The following is a 17,444-nucleotide window of genomic DNA, read 5'->3' as shown; positions in this document are numbered from 1 at the left end:
TCCAACAAGGGCTCTGGGAGGACTCAGTCCTTCAGAGTTCACCAAGGGGCTTTCCTGTGGTTACACATTTATTATAACAGCCTTAGCTCAAGAACCAGAACAACCATGAATAGTTCAGTCTTTCCTTTATACAGCTTGGGCCTTTGATCTTGGCCCCTTGTACCAGGTAATCAGCAGACAAAGGCCCAGTCTTGAGGGTGTGGTTTCAAAAGCCTGGAATTTTTGCATAACTGGGGAGGGAGAATTTACATTCACTTCCCCATGATCTTTCCCAGGAAATTCACTTATACCTATTGTCCCAAAAGACCATTCTTATCTGCCACATTGTTCAGTATAGTCCTTTGGTCATCTGGGGCCCAAAATAGTACAGACCTTTTGTATCTAATGGAATGGACTCCAAAGATACTTACACTTAATTCAGTAAGCTTTTTTGAGGATACAGTGCACCCTCGCTATAACGAAACCCTGGGGATTCAAGCCATTTGTTCAATATAGCCAGGGGTTTGTTGTAGTGAGAGATTGCGGGGGGTCAGATCCTCCAGCCCCAGGCTGGGACAGAGCTCTGAGCCCGCCCGTCGTGGGCCCAGGGCCGGAAGATCTCTCAGCTCCCCACTGCAGCAGGCAGGGCTGGAGGTGGGATCCAGGGAAGGGCATTATAGCGCGGGTCTACTGTATTGCAGGAAATTGCCACATCTGTCACAGTCACGACAGACTTTGCTTCTCTGTCCCCTTCAGAACTGGAGGAACTTGTGGAAAACTGTTGTCCTAAATCCTTATCCCAGGTGTGGGGAGTGAGGGAGCTGGGATGATCTGTTTAAAAGGATTCTGGCCTCATCCCTCCTGAGCCACATTTCAGGCCTCACTGAGACCAGTGTTAATCCAGGGTCACTGCAAGGAAGAACAAGGAGTGACTTCAGATTAACACATGAGGGCAAATGAGATCCGCACTGTCCCTGGGGGGAGTGGTGTCATTGGTGGCTGTGACCAGGGAGCTCTAGTCGTTACTGAAGGAGGGGGTAGGGGGCTGCTCTCTCCCTCTCTCTGCTCAGGATATTTGGGTTGAGCTTCCTGGGTCGGAAGCTGCTGCCCCCATTGTGATCTGCGAGCCCAGGCTGAGCAGCTGCTGCTCCTTGCCCAGGGTCTGTGCTGGGGAGTGACCTTAATTAAAGCTTCCTCTGTGCCCCTCCAATGTCACAACTTTCTCCATGTGGTACTAGCTCCCTGTCGACATCGACTCCTGAGTCGAGGGCTGCCCTGGGGATTAGCGCCGGATGGAGAAGGTCCTCACCGGGGCGGGGCCCAGAGGAACTCCAGGTCAGTGAGAGAGACCTCCGAGAAAGTTGCTGGGGACAAGCGTGAAAGCGACTCTGCATGAACAGCCCCTCTTAGGATCATACTTAGTCCTGCCATGAGTGCAGGGGACTGGACTAGACGACCGCTCCAGGTCCCTTCCAGTCCTTTGATTCTTCATCAGTCGTCTCGTCTCCCGTTAGCAACTGGAGGAGCTGATCCAGCCATGGGAGAGTGAATTCCCCGGTCCAGAGGGACAGGGGAAAGGAGATGTAGAGGAGAGAGAGACTGAAGGGGGAAGTGGAAGAAATAAGTGGGAATGGAGGTCGCCAGATCTCTAGCCTATGGAGACACACTTATTGCGGACTCGCTGGGGAGATTCACTTTCCTGTTAACAAGGTGAGGAGCAGAGAGAGGGAAAGCTAGTTCCTGGCTCTCCCCAGTCTCCTTGCTGGGGGAGTGTGCTGCCCTCAGGGACAATGTCAGGGGGAATCCCCCCAAAGGGTTACCTTTGGGTCTGCTCTTTTCTAGCATTTGGTTCCTAGAATGTTAAAGGGAGGGTTTAAAAATGTCTCAGTGGGTTTAGTCCTGTGGGAGGGGCTGGGTCTGCACTGTGGAGGGGGGTGGAGGGAGTGATCAAGTGTCGTTTTGGCGTGGCAGTGTCTCGAACATCTGGGGAAGCGTGATGTGAAATAAACTAAAGCCTGTTCTGAAATCTCCACAATTGTCTTTCTCACCCTGACAGGCTGCAGAATAAAGCCCTTGTTTCGCTCCAGCTCATCCCACCCTCCCATGGGACAAGGAAGGGAAATGGTTTCAGTGGAGCCAGTTCAGGTAGGGATTATCCAGGAGTTGCTGGACAAAGAGGGACAGTAAATATATAGGAGGTGGGAGCTTCTGGGGAGTTTGGTCTGGAGGTGGAAGGGGCAGGAAATATACAGGGTAGAGAAAGGGAGGGAGACAAGGTGTGACAAGCCTGCTGGGACTTGTTTAATTTGGAGCCTGGATTGTAGGAACAGATCCCTGAGGTTGGGGGTGGAAATTCCCTAATTTGTGAAATTGGAAAGAACCCTCCTGGACTGGGCTGGGAAAACTGACCAGACTCCCAGTGCTGGAGCCTGAACTCACTAGCCAGAGTCTCCTGTGAAATATGAAGGGGGAACCCACCAGTGAGGCTTAGGGGACATGCTGGCAATGGGAAGGGTGTCTGGGATTCCTACCAGGGGTCCATCTCCTGTATCAACCTCTGGCTGGTAGGTGTGTGGTGAATGGCAGACTGCCTTCCCCCTTTATCTGCGGGGAGTGCTGAGGGGCTCCTCTTTTTCCCCTCACCCTGATGCCTCCTGGCTGCTCTGAGTGGGGTGGGAAGGGACTTTGCTCACTGTCTGCCTCCCAGAGCTTCCATTTGATTGGCCCTGCCCCCCGTGAATAGTGGGGTTGTCAGCGCGGACGCTGGTACAAACCAGGAGTCTCTTGCTCTTTCAGGGGCTGGTGACCTTCGCAGAGGTGGCTGTGTATTTCACCAAGGATGAGTGGGGTCTGCTGGACCCCGCTCAGAGAGCCCTCTACAGAGACATCATGCAGGAGAACTATGAGAACGTGGCCTCGCTGGGTAAGGATTCCTGTCCCCTTGGCTATTTGAAGGGGAAGTGACGAGTAAAGGTTCACTTCACCCACACAATGCAACCTCAACTCTGCCCTGTTTCAGCAACTCCCCAACATGCCAACGACACACACACTCTGCCCTCCCTGTGACAGAGCACTTTGGGAACAGAGCACAGGTGCATTACAGTGCAAAGTCTAACATCTCCTCTTTGCTAAGACAAAACTTGGGTTTAGGTCCAGCATAGTGAAGAGACGTTACCCACACCTGGCCTGCACTCAGATACAGAGCCCACTCCCTGCGCACTATCTCAAACGTGCAAACTGTTACCATTCCTTTACCCTGGCCCCGAGAATTCCTTCTGAGTCACTGCCTTCGCTTCCCCCTTACTGAGCCCTGGATACCACTAGCATGTATGTCACCACCGTGCTGACAATCCCCGTGGCAAGAACTCATCCTTACGCACCTTTATCGAAACAACCGATAGCACTGAATTGAGGCATACTTGGTCTCTCACATGGGTCCCTCGCGGTTCACCTAAATTCACTCACAGCTCTGCCAAACTGCTCCAATGAATCCCTCGGCTATTCAGTTACAATTACAGCTGACACAGTGAACACAGCTGGAGGACATGCAGATAAATGCCAATATTAAAATCTGTAGAACACAACGCAAGTAATGGCGTGTTCTCTTAGTCCTTCTTTGCACCTACTACAGATCATAGATTTGAAGGCCAGGAGGGGCTTTTGGGTTATCTATATAACCCTATATTATACATAATACAGGCTATAGAATTTCTTCCAGTTACTGCTCTGTCACTGAATACATTGTGTTTGGCTAAATCATCTTCCAAAAAGGCATCCTATCTTGACTTGACTTCAAGAGATGGAAAATCCTCCACTTCCCTTGGTAGTTTACTAAACCATTTCCTGTGGCTATTGGCAGCTCCAGAGGTAGGGGATGAGGGCAGAGTTAAGGTTGCATTGCAGGGGTGACGTACTTTAACTCTTTCTTTCCTGCTTTTCAGAAGTTTAAGTTTAGCCACCATGCACATGCTGGAAGGGCATGAGCTAGCACTGGGCAACCTTAACTCAGCGTTTATGTAGCTAATGGGCATTTCATTTCCTTGATTTTTTTTTAATAGACTTTTTTGCCACTTTTTTGTGTCTACACGAGAGCTTTTGCCAGCGTAGCTACGTCGGCTAGGGATGGGATTTTTCACACCCCTAAATGACAGAGCTATGCTGGCAAAACTTCTAAGTGCAGGCCAGGCCAGAATCTGCAAGTAGATTTTAGGGCACTTTAAAATATTGCTCTTAACCCAGAAATGTTGGTATCAGGACAAAACTTCCAAGACGAACTCCTGCAAAATGCCATAAAAATGCGCAGCAGACATTGTCTGAAAGCGATTAGTGGTAGAGTACAAACTCAAATGCATGGGTATAGCTCCAATTCAATGGCCACAGCATGTTCCTTCAAGCCAACCAATTACTCTTGACAGCAGCTTGTTGGAAACCCTCCAGCTGTTAACCAGAGCCTTCGTCTTGATGCATATGTGCATTTCAATCTCTTTTTGGCTTGTCACTTTGGCTCATGGCAATCTGAAATTCCAAACTCTGCAGTTCACTTTTTCAATTTTGCTTCCCCAAAGAGGCAGTTGGGTGCCATGTACAAGCTTGAGCCAAATGCCAGATCAGTTGATGAACAAATAGAATCATAGTTTGAGCTCCAGGTCTGTGCCAAGAAATGTTATAAGAGCTCAGTTCTCCTGGGGCACTACAAAGCAGAGGGCTGACAGCCGTGGGAGGAAGGGGAGGGCTGTGTGGAGGATAAGAATCAGGAAGGGTCGGGTACAGTGGAAGGAAGACAGGGAGGGAGTCAGAGACAAGAGCTTCTGGGAACTGGTAGTGGGGAGGGCTGGGGAAGTGGGAGATTGCGGGGAAAAGGGGTGGAGGTCCCTATATAGGTGGTGTTGGTGGGGGAGGAACTGGGCAGGAGATCTGGGTTACCTGGGAGTGGGGAACACTGGGGCTAATGGGAAGGAGGAGGGAGGGCTTGAGGAGTGCTTGCTGTAGGGAGTGGGGAGGGTCTGGTGGGAGTGGGAAGGGAAGCTTTCAGGGAGGCAGAAATTTGGGCCAATCCACTGTGACTATTTTTGTCAAAGTCTCGAATGATTCCTTCAGCGTGTCCTTAGGAGGAGCTTCCTCAGCCCCCTCCTGTAAGGGTTCCACAGGGCTCTGTCCTTCTTCCCCTTCTCTTCTTCCTCTGCACCCTGTCTCCGGGTGATCTCACCCACAAACACAAATTCAGCTACATCTCTATGCTGACAACACACAGATCTACCTCTGTGCTCCACACCTGTCTCCCTCTGTCCAAACAAAATCTAAGACTGTGGCTCTGACATCCCTTGCCGATATCTAGCCTTTGGCTTACAATTAGAGCTAAAAATGGCTAACGGGACTCTTAATAAACCCCCAAGCCATTCCCCCACCTCCTTTCTCTATCACTGTGTCAGCACCACCAAACTGCCTGTCACTAAGGCCTGTAAGGTGGGCGTGATCTTCCACACAGACCGCTCTCTAGGTCCTCATGTCCAGCCTATGACTCCATCTTGCATTTTCTTTCTGCATGACATCGCTAAGATACAGTCCTTCCTATCCATCCACACAGCTAAAACTCTTGTCCAGACTCCCATCATTCCTGTCTCAGTTATTGTAACATTCTTTTCTCTAAAAAGAAAAGGAGTACTTGTGGCACCTTAGAGACTAACCAATTTATTTGAGCATAAGCTTTCATGAGCTACAGCTCACTTCATCGGATGCATAAAGTGGAAAATACAGTGAGGAGATTTATATACACACAGACCATGAAAAAATACACATTGTAAGGAGAGTGATCACTTAAGATGAGCTATTACCAGCAGGAGAGTGGGGTGGGGGGAGAGAAAACCTTTTGAAGTGATAATCAAGATGGGCCATTTCCAGCGCATTTCCAGGAGTTAACAAGAACCTCTGAGGGACAGTGGGGCGACGGGAAGGAATAAACAAGTGGAAATAGTTTTACTTAGTATAATGACTCAACCACTCCCAGTCTCTATTCAAGCCTAAGTTAATTGTATCCACCCCCACGAACATGATACAGTTCTGTGGTGACCTAGAATCCTATTTTCGACGTCTCCGACTCAAGGAATATTTCCAACACACCTCTGAACAGCACACTAACCCACAGAGACCTTCCTACCAACACTACAAAAAGAAGGGTTCTAGGTGGACTCCTCCTGAAGGTCGAGACAGCAGACTGGACTTCTACATAGAGTGCTTCCGCCGACGTGCACGGGCTGAAATTGTGGAAAAGCAGCATCACTTACCCCATAACCTCAGCCGTGCAGAACCCAATGCCATCCACAGCCTCAGAAACAACTCTGACATCATAATCAAAAAGGCTGACAAAGGAGGTGCTGTCGTCATCATGAATAGGTCGGAATATGAACAAGAGGCTGCTAGGCAGCTCTCCAACACCACTTTCTACAAGCCATTACCCTCTGATCCCACTGAGAATTACCAAAAGAAACTACAGCATTTGCTCAAGAAACTCCCTGAAAAAGCACAAGAACAAATCCTCACAGACACACCCCTAGAACACCGAGCAGGGGTATTCTATCTGCTACCCAAGATCCATAAACCTGGAAATCCTGGGCGCCCCATCATCTCAGGCATTGGCACCCTGACAGCAGGATTGTCTGGCTATGTAGACTCCCTCCTCAGGCCCTACGCTACCAGCACTCCCAGCTACCTTTGAGACACCACTGACTTCCTGAGGAAACTACAATCCTTTGGTGATCTTCCAGAAAACACCATCCTGGCCACTATGGATGTAGAAGCCCTCTACACCAACATTCCACCCAAAGATGGACTACAAACCATCTGGAACACTATCCCCGATAATGTCACGGCTAGCCTGGTGGCTGAACTTTGTGACTTTGTCCTCACCCATAACTATTTTACATTTGGGGACAATGGAGACCTTCAAATCAGCAGCACTGCTATGGGTACCTGCATGGCCCCACAGTATGCCAACATTTTTATGGCTGACTTAGAACAACGCTTCCTCAGCTCTCGTCCCCTAATGCCCCTACTCTACTTGCACTATATTGATGACATCTTCATCATCTGGACCCATGGAAAAGAAGCCCTTGAGGAACTCCACCATGATTTCAACAATTTCCATTCCACCATCAACCTCAGCCTGGACCGGTCCACACAAGAGATCCACTTCCTGGACACTACGGTGCTAATAAGCGATGGTCACATAAACACCACCCTATACCGGAAACCTACTGACCGCTACACTTACGTACATGCCTCCAGCTTTTATCCAGACCACACCACACGATCCATTGTCTACAGCCAAGCTCTACGATACAACCGCATTTGCTCCAATCCCTCTGACAGAGACAAACACCTACAAGATCTCTATTAAACATTCTTACAACTACAATACCCACCTGCTGAAGTGAAGAAACAGATTGACAGAGCCAGAAGAGTACCCAGAAGTCACCTACTACAGGACAGGCCCAACAAAGAAAATAACAGAACGCCACTAGCCGTCACCTTCAGCCCCCAACTAAAACCCCTCCAACGCATCATCAAGGATCTACAACCTATCCTGAAGGACGACCCATCACTCTCACAGATCTTGGGAGACAGGCCAGTCCTTGTTTACAGACAGCCCCCCAAGCTGAAGCAAATACTCACCAGCAACCACACACCACACAACAGAACCACTAACCCAGGAAGCTATCCTTGCAACAAAGCCTGTTGCCAACTGTGTCCACATATCTATTCAGGGGACACCATCACAGGGCCTAATCACTCAGCCACACTATCAGAGGCTCGTTCACCTGCACATCTACCAATGTGATATATGCCATCATGTGCCAGCAATGCCCCTCTGCCATGTACATTGGGCAGACTGGACAGTCTCCACGTAAAAGAATAAATGGACACAAATCAGATGTCAAGAATTATAACATTCATAAACCAGTCGGAGAACACTTCAATCTCTCTGGTCACTCGATTTCTGACCCCAAAGTGACTATCCTTCAACAAAAAAACTTCGAAAACAGACTCCAATGAGAGACTGCTGAATTGGAATTAATTTGCAAATTGGATACAATTAACTTAGGCTTGAATAGAGCCTGGGAGTGGTTGAGTCATTATACTAAGTAAAACTATTTCCCCTTGTTTATTCCTCCCCCCCCCGCACTGTTCCTCAGAGGTTCTTGTTAACTCCTGGAAATGTGCTGGAAATGGCCCACCTTGATCATCACTTCAAAAGGTTTTCTCTCCCCGCACCCCACTCTCCTGCTGGTAATAGCTCATCTTAAGTGATCACTCTCCTTACAGTGTGTATTTTTTCATGGTCTATGTGTATATAAATCTCCTCACTGTATTTTCCATTTTATGCATCCGATGAAGTGAGCTGTAGCTCACGAAAGCTTATGCTCAAATAAATTGGTTAGTCTCTAAGGTGCCACAAGTCCTCCTTTTCTTTTTGCGAATACAGACTAACATGGCTGCTACTCTGAAACCATTCTTTTCTCTGGCTTTCACAAATGGAAACTTGTCCTGGTCATATCCATTAAAAGCATAAGAACGTCAATACTGGCTCAGACCAAAGGTCAGTATAGCCCAGTATCCTGTCTTCCGACAGTGGCCTGGGCCAAATGCTTCAGAGGGAATGAACAGAACAGTGCAATTATTAAATGATCCCTCCCCTGTCTTCCACTCCCAGCTTCAGAGGCTCAGGAACACTCCAGAGCATGGGGTTGTGTCCCTGACCATCTTGGCTAATAGCCATTTATGAATTTATCCTCTATGAACTTATCTAATTCTTTTTTGAATGTAGTTATACTTTTGGTCTTCACACAGTCCCATGGCAATGAGTTTCACAGGCCAACTGTGTGTTGTGTGATGAAGTACTTCCTTATGTTTGTTTTAAACCTGCTGCCTATTAATTTCGGTGGGTGACAGGATCCCTGGGGTACAACCTAGAACTGGGGTAGTGCGGTGCCCTCTTTACTTTCCAGCCTGGGCTGTCTCTCACAAGACTTGGCTAGTGATAAGCAGCAAACCTCTCCAGGTGCTGTTATCACTTAGCAGAACAGCATGTGGAGCCCCACAATCAGCTAACTTGTGTGAATGTTCCCTGAGCGAGCCAAATCAGAGAAAGACACCAGCAAATCTCCCAAGCCCCCAGCCTTGCAACCCAGAACTTGTACCATCGTGCCCTGGTCAGAAGCCTGACCAGTGTACGTTCATTACACAGTCTGCCCCTCCCTTGATGTGGAGAGGGGACACACACTAGCGTTTGTAAACTGAGGTGAGATTTCCCAAGCACTTCAACCAAAACGTACTGTTTTATGTAAAATATAACACAGATTTATTAACTACAGAAAGATTGATTTTAAGTAATTGTAAGTGGTAGGCACAAAAGGTCAGAGATAGTTACTAAAGAAAATAAAAGGTAAGTGCACAGTCTACATTTTAAACCTTATTATACTAGGCAGTATTTGGATCAAGCAGTTTTCTCACCCCACTAGAGGTTACAGTTCTTAATACACAGGCTTCCCCTTTTAAGCCTGGGACCAGTCTCCTCAGTTTAAGTCTTTGCACTCCCAGTGGTCTTGGTGCTTCCAGAATAGGTGTGGGAGGAGAAAGGCCAAGTCATTTCCCCTCTTTTATAGTTTATTCCAGCTTGCTGGAAAGATCTATGCTTGTGACGTGGGGGTCCGGCCCCTACTGGTCAAGCAGCTCCATTGTCTGTGTTCTCTCTGAGAAATCTTCTGGGACAGTCGCTGGGAGTGTGGATTCCCTTTAATGGGCCATCAGTGCATCTGGCTGCTCCGTTGTTATACCTCAAAGGCTGGTTGTGGGTATTCCCAACCTCACGACGTATTTCAGTAACGCACGCAGCAAAACTTCACAACTTCCCATACAGTGATAGCACATACAATCCAACAGCCAACAATATATTAATGTTCACCAGATCAAGATTTTTAAAATGATACCTCACACGGCATGTTTGTACAAAACATATCCTAATTATATCACCATGGTAAATATGGGGTGAGAGTGGTGAATATGGGGGTTCCATGGTGCTGCTTTGAGGTACAGAGTGACACAGTGACCCCTTGTCCTTGTGTTATGAGAAGGGGTAAATAATACTTCCTTATTCACTCTCTGCACATCGTTTATGATTTTATAGTCCTCTGTCGTATTCTTCCCCACCCCCTTAGTTGCCTCTCTTCTAAGCGGAACAGTCCCACACTTTTTAATTTCTCCTGACATGGAAGTTGTTTCCTACCCCTAATCATTTAGCTGCCCTTCTCTGCACCTTTTCCAATTCTGATAGATCGTTTTTGCAATGGGGTCACCAGAACTGCATGCAGTATTCGAGGTGTGGGCATAGCATTGATTTTTATGGTGGCATTATGATATTTTCTGTCCTATTATCTATTGCTTTGCTAATGGTTCTTAACTTTCTGTTCGCTTTTTTGGCTGCTGCTGCACATTGAGCAAAATGTTTTCACAGAACTACTCATGACGTCTCTAAGATTTCTTTTTGAGTTGTAACAGCTAATTTAGACCCCATCATATTGCATATATATATTTGGGATTATGTTTTCCAATGTGCATTACTTTGCACTTATCAACATTGTATTTCATCTGCCATTTTGTCATCCAGTCACCCAATTTTGTGAGATCCCTTTGTAACTCTTTGCAGTCTGCTTTGGACCTAACTACCTTGAGTAGTTTTGTATTGTCTGCAAACTTTGAAAACATCATTGTTTACCCCATTTTCTAGATTATTTATGAATATGTTGAACAACACTGGTTCCATTATGGATCCTTGGGGGACCCCGCTATTTACCACATTCCATTCTGAAAACCGACCATTTATTCCTATCCTTTGTTTTCTGTCTTTTAACCAATTATTGATCCATGAGAGGACCTTCCCTCTTATCCCAGGAGTGCTTTCTTTGTTTAAGAGCCTTCAGTGAGGGAACTTGTCAGAGGCTTTCTGAAAGTCCTAATATACTATATCCACTGATCACCCTTGTCCACATCCTGTTGACCCCCTCAAAGAATTCTAGTAAATTGGTGAGGCATGATTTCCCTTTACGAAAGCCATGTTGACTCTTCCCCAATATATTGTGTTTATTTATGTGTCTGATAATTCTGTTCTTCGCTGTAATTTCAACCAATTTGCCTGAGACTGCAGTTAGGCTTACTCACCTGTAGTTGCCTGGCTCGTCTCTGGAGTCTTTTTTAAAAATTGGATTTATGTTAGCTATCCTCAAGTAATCTGGTACTGAAGCTGATGTAAGTGATAGAGTACATACCACAGTTAGTAGTTGTGCAATTTCATATTTGAGTTCCTTCAGAATTCTTCTGTGAATACCATTTGGTCCTGGTGACTTATTACAGTTTAATTTTTCTATTTGTTCCAAAACCACCTCCTATTGACACCTCAATCTGGGACAGTTCCTCAGATTTGCCACCTAAAAAGAATGGCTCAGGTATGGGAATCTCCTTCACATCCTCTGCAGTGAAGACTTCATTTAGCTTCTCTGCAATGGCCTTGTCTTCCTTGAGTGCTCCTTTAGCATCTTGATCGGCCAATGGGGCCACTGATTGTTTGTTAGGCTTCCTGCTTCTGATGTACTTCACAAATTTTTGGCTGTTAGTTTTTGTGTCTTGCTATTTGCTCTTCAAATTCTTTTTTAGCCTGCCTAATTAGACTTTTACACTTGACCTGCCAGAGTTTATGCTCCTTTCTATTTTCCGAGGAACAAAGACTGAACTGGGGGGAAGTGCTGGACCCTGGCTAAAGGGATTTTTAGCCTGTGAATGGAACACCTGGGGTTTCCAAGCTGTAAGCAAGTGCAGCTTGCCCCTTAAGAATCTGCAGCCTGCTTATATCATCACCTAGGGTGAGAATCTGCTATTCATATCCAATCTATTTTGTTTATTAAGCTTAGTTTGTGTTTTTTGTTTATTTGCTAGGTAATCTGCTTTGATCTGTTTGCTATCCGTTATAATCACTTAAAATCTGTCTTTTGTAGTTAATAAACTTGTTTTTGTGTTATCTAAACTAGTGTATGAGAATCATAACTCGGGGCAAAAGGCTGTTGCATGTTCCTCTCCACGTTGAGGGAGGAGGCGCATTTCATGAGCTTACACTGTACAGTTCCCTGTGCAGCGCAAGATGGTATAATTTTCGGTTTACACTCCAGAGGGGGTGCAGGCCTGAGGAGCTGGCAGGTGCCTTAGCTGGAGCCTTCCCATGCAGGGGCTGGTCAGAGAGCCTGCCTGCATGTAACTGCAGCTGGGTGTATCCCTACTTGTATGTATGATGGTGGAAGTGCAGGCTGGAGCTTGGAGGGCATGGCAGCTTGTCACAGCAGTACAGTGTGAGAGAGCCCAGACTGGTGGATCGGGGGGCTCAGTGGTACCCCAGTTCCAGGTGGCAGCCGTGGGGTGGGGGGGAACCCATCACAATAGTACCACTCTACTCAGTGCTGGTTAGGCTTCAGCTGGAGTACTGTGTCCAGTTTTGGTTACCAATGTATAGTAAGGATGTGGAGAAACTGGAAAGAATCCAGAGGTGAGTGACAAAGATGATCAAAGGGGTGGAATGCAGCCGTACGAGCAAAGGCTGAAGAAACGGGGTATGTGTAGTTTGGAAAAGAGGAGATTAAGAGGGGACATGATAGCGGTCTCCAAATACTTGAAAGGCTGCCCTAAATAAGATGGAGAAAAGTTGTTCTCTCTTACTACAGAGGGCAGGACAAGAGGCAGTGGGTTCAAACTCCAGCATAGCAAATTTAGATTAAATCTCAAGAAAAACTTCCTCTCTGTAAGAAGAGTAGGACAATGGAACAGATGCCTAGTGAGGTTGTGGAACTTCCTTCACTGGAGGTTTTCAGAAGGAGGCTGGAGCCATCTGTCTTGAATGGTTTAGACACAACAAATCTTGCATCTTGGCAGGGGGGTTAGACTAGATGACCCTTGTGCTCCCTTGTAACTCTGTGGTTCTACGAATCCCTGCCCAGACCCTCTTGATTTAAAGCCTGCACTCTATTCTTTTTACTGTCTGGTTTCACTTTGTTTTACATTATTTTTTTCAAATTATTATTTTCACTCCTCTCTATCCATTGGTCAGGGCTTACCTTCCCCCACACCTCTTCCATACCCATTGTGAGCCCAGCCAGCATTGCTGAGTCCTTCCGTTCCTCCCATCACAGGACAACCCCTTCCCTGGCACAAATGTATGCTTCCTTGGTGATGTCATAGGTTGGTAGTCACCTTTCTGAGGACACGGAGGGTCTCGCTCCCTGCTCTCCATCTGCAGCAGCAGACACAATCTCTCTTCCCTGATGGCTTTTTGGATCTCTGAGATGATCCCTCCTGAGTCCATGTGGCCTGAGTCTTATTTTTCATATTCTCCTTTTTCAGAAGAATTAAGAGTCTCTTGCTCCTGAAGTGTAGCATCTAATTCCCAAGCCATCTCCTCACACTGGGGGATTTTCATACTCCCTTCAATTACACCTAACTCGCTATATTCCCTAATTCCTCTAAACCTGCTTTCCTGCCATTTGGTGTCCCTGAGATGCCGGATTCAGTGACATCCCTTTCCATGCTGAACCCCACCAGCCCATTGTTTCTGGGCCTCTCGCTCTTGGGGAGAAGCAGTTCCAGGGTGACTTCCCTTGTGGCTGGACATGTCTTCAGTTTTGGGCCAGGGTGTTACTCTCTCTGGGTTTCAGGGGACCCTTTGATGATGAGCAACTGGCTGTGTGTGTTCCCAGCAAAGATGGGGTAGTTAAACCCTCATAAGCAGCATGTTCTGCACCTTTGAGCAACTGGGGAGCAGGCCCCAGAATTTTACTGCTTTAAAATGACCTGGAGTTAAAATAATGGAACTTTGTTGTGACAAATGTCCAATGAATTCACCTGATCTCACTTGCTTTCTTTCCCCTGAGCAGGGTTTCCATTTTCCAAACCTGATGTGATCTCCCAGCTGGAACTAGGGAAAGAGCCATGGGTCCCAGATCTTCCGGGCTCAGAGGAAAAAGAGATCCTAAGATGTGCCTACACCGGTGAGGAATCACTAAACCAACTCAGGAACTGTCTGAAGTAAACAGCTGGGATTCCCTACAAAGACCTTATGAGCGCTCTGAATTTAGGATTGTCCCCAGATGTCATATCCTCAGGGAAGATATTGCTCATGGTCCCCTGGCAGTAGCTGATCTCCCTTCCCCCTGAATGTTTGGTTGGGAGGTGGAGGCAGAACTGATTCACTCCTCTCTCCTATGGAAAAGAGTGTGGGCAAATTCAGTTCCTGATTTTTATATTTTTCAGTCTCTCCCGGTCTTATTTTGGTTTGCTCTCCCCTTTCGCACTCCCATTTCTGAGGTTTCTCTCTCTGTTCCAGCAGGTGATGGGCTGGTGAGGGAGAATGAAGAGCAGAAGCCTCAGCAGGAAGATGCTGAGCAAGTGGAACTATCTGGGGCATTTTTGCAAAGATCCAAAGGGAACGTGCCCAGGAGTTCCGAGCAGGGAAAAGCCTGTGAGAGTCAGCACAGGCCAGAAAGGCAGCAGGGCAACCAACCGGGGCAGAAAGTGGGTAAATCCATGAATTGTCAGGAAACTCATGAGGACCTCAAGGAAACCACAGCCAAGCAGAGAATCCCCACAGGAGAGAGAAACCCCATGTGCACGGAGTGTGGGAAAACCTTCAGTAGCCGCTCAAGCCTTATTACTCATCAGCGGATCCACACAGGAGAGCGACCCTATAAATGCTGTGAGTGTGGGAAAAACTTCACTCGGGGCTCAACGCTTATTACACATCAGAGAATCCACACAGGAGAGAGACCTTATGGATGCTGTGAGTGCGGGAAAACCTTCAGTCAGCGGTCACATCTTATTACTCATCAGAGAATCCACACAGAGGACAGGCCCTATGAATGCTGTGAGTGCGCAAAAAACTTCAGCGTGATCTCACACCTTATTAGACATCGGAGGATCCACACAGGAGAGAAGCCCTATGAATGCTGTGAGTGCGGGAAAACCTTCAGTTACCGCTCAGGCCTCATTACACATCAGAGAATCCACACAGGAGAGAGGCCCTATGAATGCTGTGAGTGCGGGAAAACCTTCAGTCAGAGCTCACACCTTATTACGCATCGGAGAATCCATACAGAAGACAGGCCCTATGAGTGCTGTCAGTGCGGGAAAACCTTCACTCGACATGCACACCTTATTAGACATCAGCAGATCCACACAGGAGAGAGACCCTATGAATGCTGTGAATGCAGGAAGAACTTCACTCGGAGCTCACATCTTATTACACATCAGAGGATCCACACAGGAGAAAGACCCTATAGATGCTCCGACTGTGGGAAAAGCTTCCATCAGAGTTCAGCTCTTATTTATCATCAGAGAATCCACAAGGGAGATAAAAACCATAAAAACTTTGTCTAGGGCTGACAAAACGATTTGTTTTAATATTTTTGCTGATTCCCACATACTGACCTTTAAGCCTATTTGCACCATTTGTCATCGTGGTCTCTCGGGTCCTCCCAGCTGAAAGGCCTACTTTTGCAGGTGAATCCTGTGGTCCTTTCGGTCAACTCCTTTGTCCTATGACAGCACCGAATGATGCAGGTTTGAATAGATCAGAGGGGAATGTGTTGGGAGAATCTATTATTCTGATTTTGAATAATAGATGCATGGGGAGGAGGTGACCAGCCCTCTGTGGAGAAAGAAGAGATTTGGGACTATTTAGAAAAGCTGGACAAGCACAAGTCCATGGGGCCGGATGCGTTGCATCAGAGAGTGCTAAAGGAGTTGGTGGATGTGATTGCAGAGCCATTGGCCATTATCTTTGAAAACTCATGGCGATCGGGGGAAGTCCCGGACGACTGGAAAAAGGCTAATGTAGTGCCCATCTTTAAAAAAGGGACGAAGGAGGATCCTGGGAACTACAGGCCAGTCAGCCTCACCTCAGTCCCCGGAAAAATCATGGAGCAGGTCCTCAAGGAATTAATTCTGAAGCACTTAGAGGAGAGGAAAGTGATCAGGAACAGTCAGCATGGATTCACCAAGGGCAAGTCATGCCTGACTAATCTAATTGCCTTCTATGACAAGATAACTGGTTCTGTGGATGAAGGGAAAGCAGTGGACGTGTTGTTCCTTGACTTTAGCAAAGCTTTTGACACTGTCTTCCACAGTATTTTTGCCAGCAAATTAAAGAAGTATGGGCTGGATGAATGGACTATAAGGTGGATAGAAAGCTGGCTAGATTGTCGGGCTCAACGGGTAGTGATCAATGGCTCCATGTCGTTGGCAGCCGGTATTAAGTGGAGGGCCCCAAGGGTCAGTCCTGGGGCCGTTTTTGTTCAATATCTTCATAAATGATCTGGAGGATGGTGTGGATTGCACCCTCAGCAAGTTTGCAGGTGACACTAAACTGGGAGGAGAGGTAGATATGCTGGAGGGTAGGGATAGGATACAGAGGGACCTAGACAAATTGGAGGATTGGGCCAAAAGAAATCTGATGAGGTTCAACCAGGACAAGTGCAGAGTCCTGCACTTAGGATGGAAGAATCCCATGCACCGCTACAGACTAGGGACCGAATGGCTCGGCAGCAGTTCTGCAGAAAAGGACCTAGGGGTTACAGTGGACGAGAAGCTGGATATGAGTCAACAGTGTGCCCTTGTTGCCAAGAAGGCCAATGGCATTTTGGGATTTATAAGTAGGGGCATTGCCAGCAGATCGAGGGACATGATCGTTCCCCTCTATTCGACACTGGTGAGGCCTCATCTGGAGTCCTGTGTCCAGTTTTGGGCCCCACACTACAAGAAGGATGTGGAAAAATTGGAAAGAGTCCAGCAGAGGGCAACAAAAATGATTAGGCGACTGGAACACATGACTTATGAGGAGAGGCTGAGGGAACTGGGGATATTTAGTCTACGGAAGAGAAGAATGAGGGGGGATTTGATAGCTGCTTTCAACTACCTGAAAGGGGGTTCCAAAGAGGATGGCTCTAGACTGTTCTCAGTGGTAGCAGATGACAGAACAAGGAGTAATGGTCTCAAGTTGCAGTGGGGGAGATTTAGGTTGGATATTAGGAAAAACTTTTTCACTAGGAGGGTGGTGAAACACTGGAATGCGTTACCTAGGGAGGTGGTGGAATCTCCCTCAGAAGTTTTTAAGGTCAGGCTTGACAAAGCCCTGGCTGGGATGATTTAATTGGGGATCGGTCCTGCTTTGAGCAGGGGGTTGGACTAGATGACCTCCTGAGGTCCCTTCCAACCCTGATATTCTATGATTCTATGAATTATCAAATGCAACCTTCTCTGGAATTTCACTTTATGTGAAATTGAAAGTGTCTTTTACCTCTTACGTGATGTGAGTTTTTCCTCTCTTTCCTGAAGGCCGTTTGGGCATTAGTTTTGTTTGACAGAATGTAGCTCAGATTATT

The 17,444-nt window shown here is 47.1% G+C and overlaps 1 protein-coding gene across 4 annotated transcripts; it reads left to right on the top strand.

The window, feature by feature from the left end:
- LOC119564528 (zinc finger protein 34) lies at window positions 1-15,805 on the top strand. Of its 4 annotated transcripts, none has more exons than XM_037886966.2 (5): window positions 1-1,314; window positions 2,036-2,124; window positions 2,776-2,902; window positions 13,944-14,057; window positions 14,396-15,805. In XM_037886966.2, the coding sequence occupies exons 1-5, from the start codon at window positions 1,272-1,274 to the stop codon at window positions 15,439-15,441; spliced, it is 1,419 nt and encodes a 472-aa protein (XP_037742894.2). In that variant the 5' UTR covers window positions 1-1,271; the 3' UTR covers window positions 15,442-15,805. The 4 variants fall into 4 exon arrangements, with proteins under 4 accessions (XP_037742894.2, XP_043392950.1, XP_037742893.2 ...); XM_043537015.1 differs by having other exon boundaries at window positions 2-1,314; window positions 14,393-15,805; XM_037886965.2 differs by having other exon boundaries at window positions 3-782; window positions 14,393-15,805.
- The last annotated feature ends 1,639 nt before the right edge of the window (window positions 15,806-17,444 follow it).

This window comes from Chelonia mydas, chromosome 27 (genome assembly GCF_015237465.2).
Source record: "Chelonia mydas isolate rCheMyd1 chromosome 27, rCheMyd1.pri.v2, whole genome shotgun sequence".
In the NCBI taxonomy this organism is placed as follows: Eukaryota; Metazoa; Chordata; order Testudines; family Cheloniidae; genus Chelonia; species Chelonia mydas.
The sequence above is the reverse complement of the archived record's forward strand: the minus strand, read 5'-3'. Positions and strand labels throughout refer to the sequence as shown.

Coding starts and splice junctions, on each gene's coding strand:
- LOC119564528 (XM_043537015.1), top strand. CDS start 1,272: ATGGAGAAGGTCCTCACCGGGGCGGGGCCCAGAGGAACTCCAG. Junction 1,315..2,035: donor GGGGCCCAGAGGAACTCCAG/GTCAGTGAGAGA, acceptor TCACCCTGACAG/GCTGCAGAATAAAGCCCTTG. Junction 14,058..14,392: donor CCTAAGATGTGCCTACACCG/GTGAGGAATCAC, acceptor TCTCTGTTCCAG/CAGGTGATGGGCTGGTGAGG.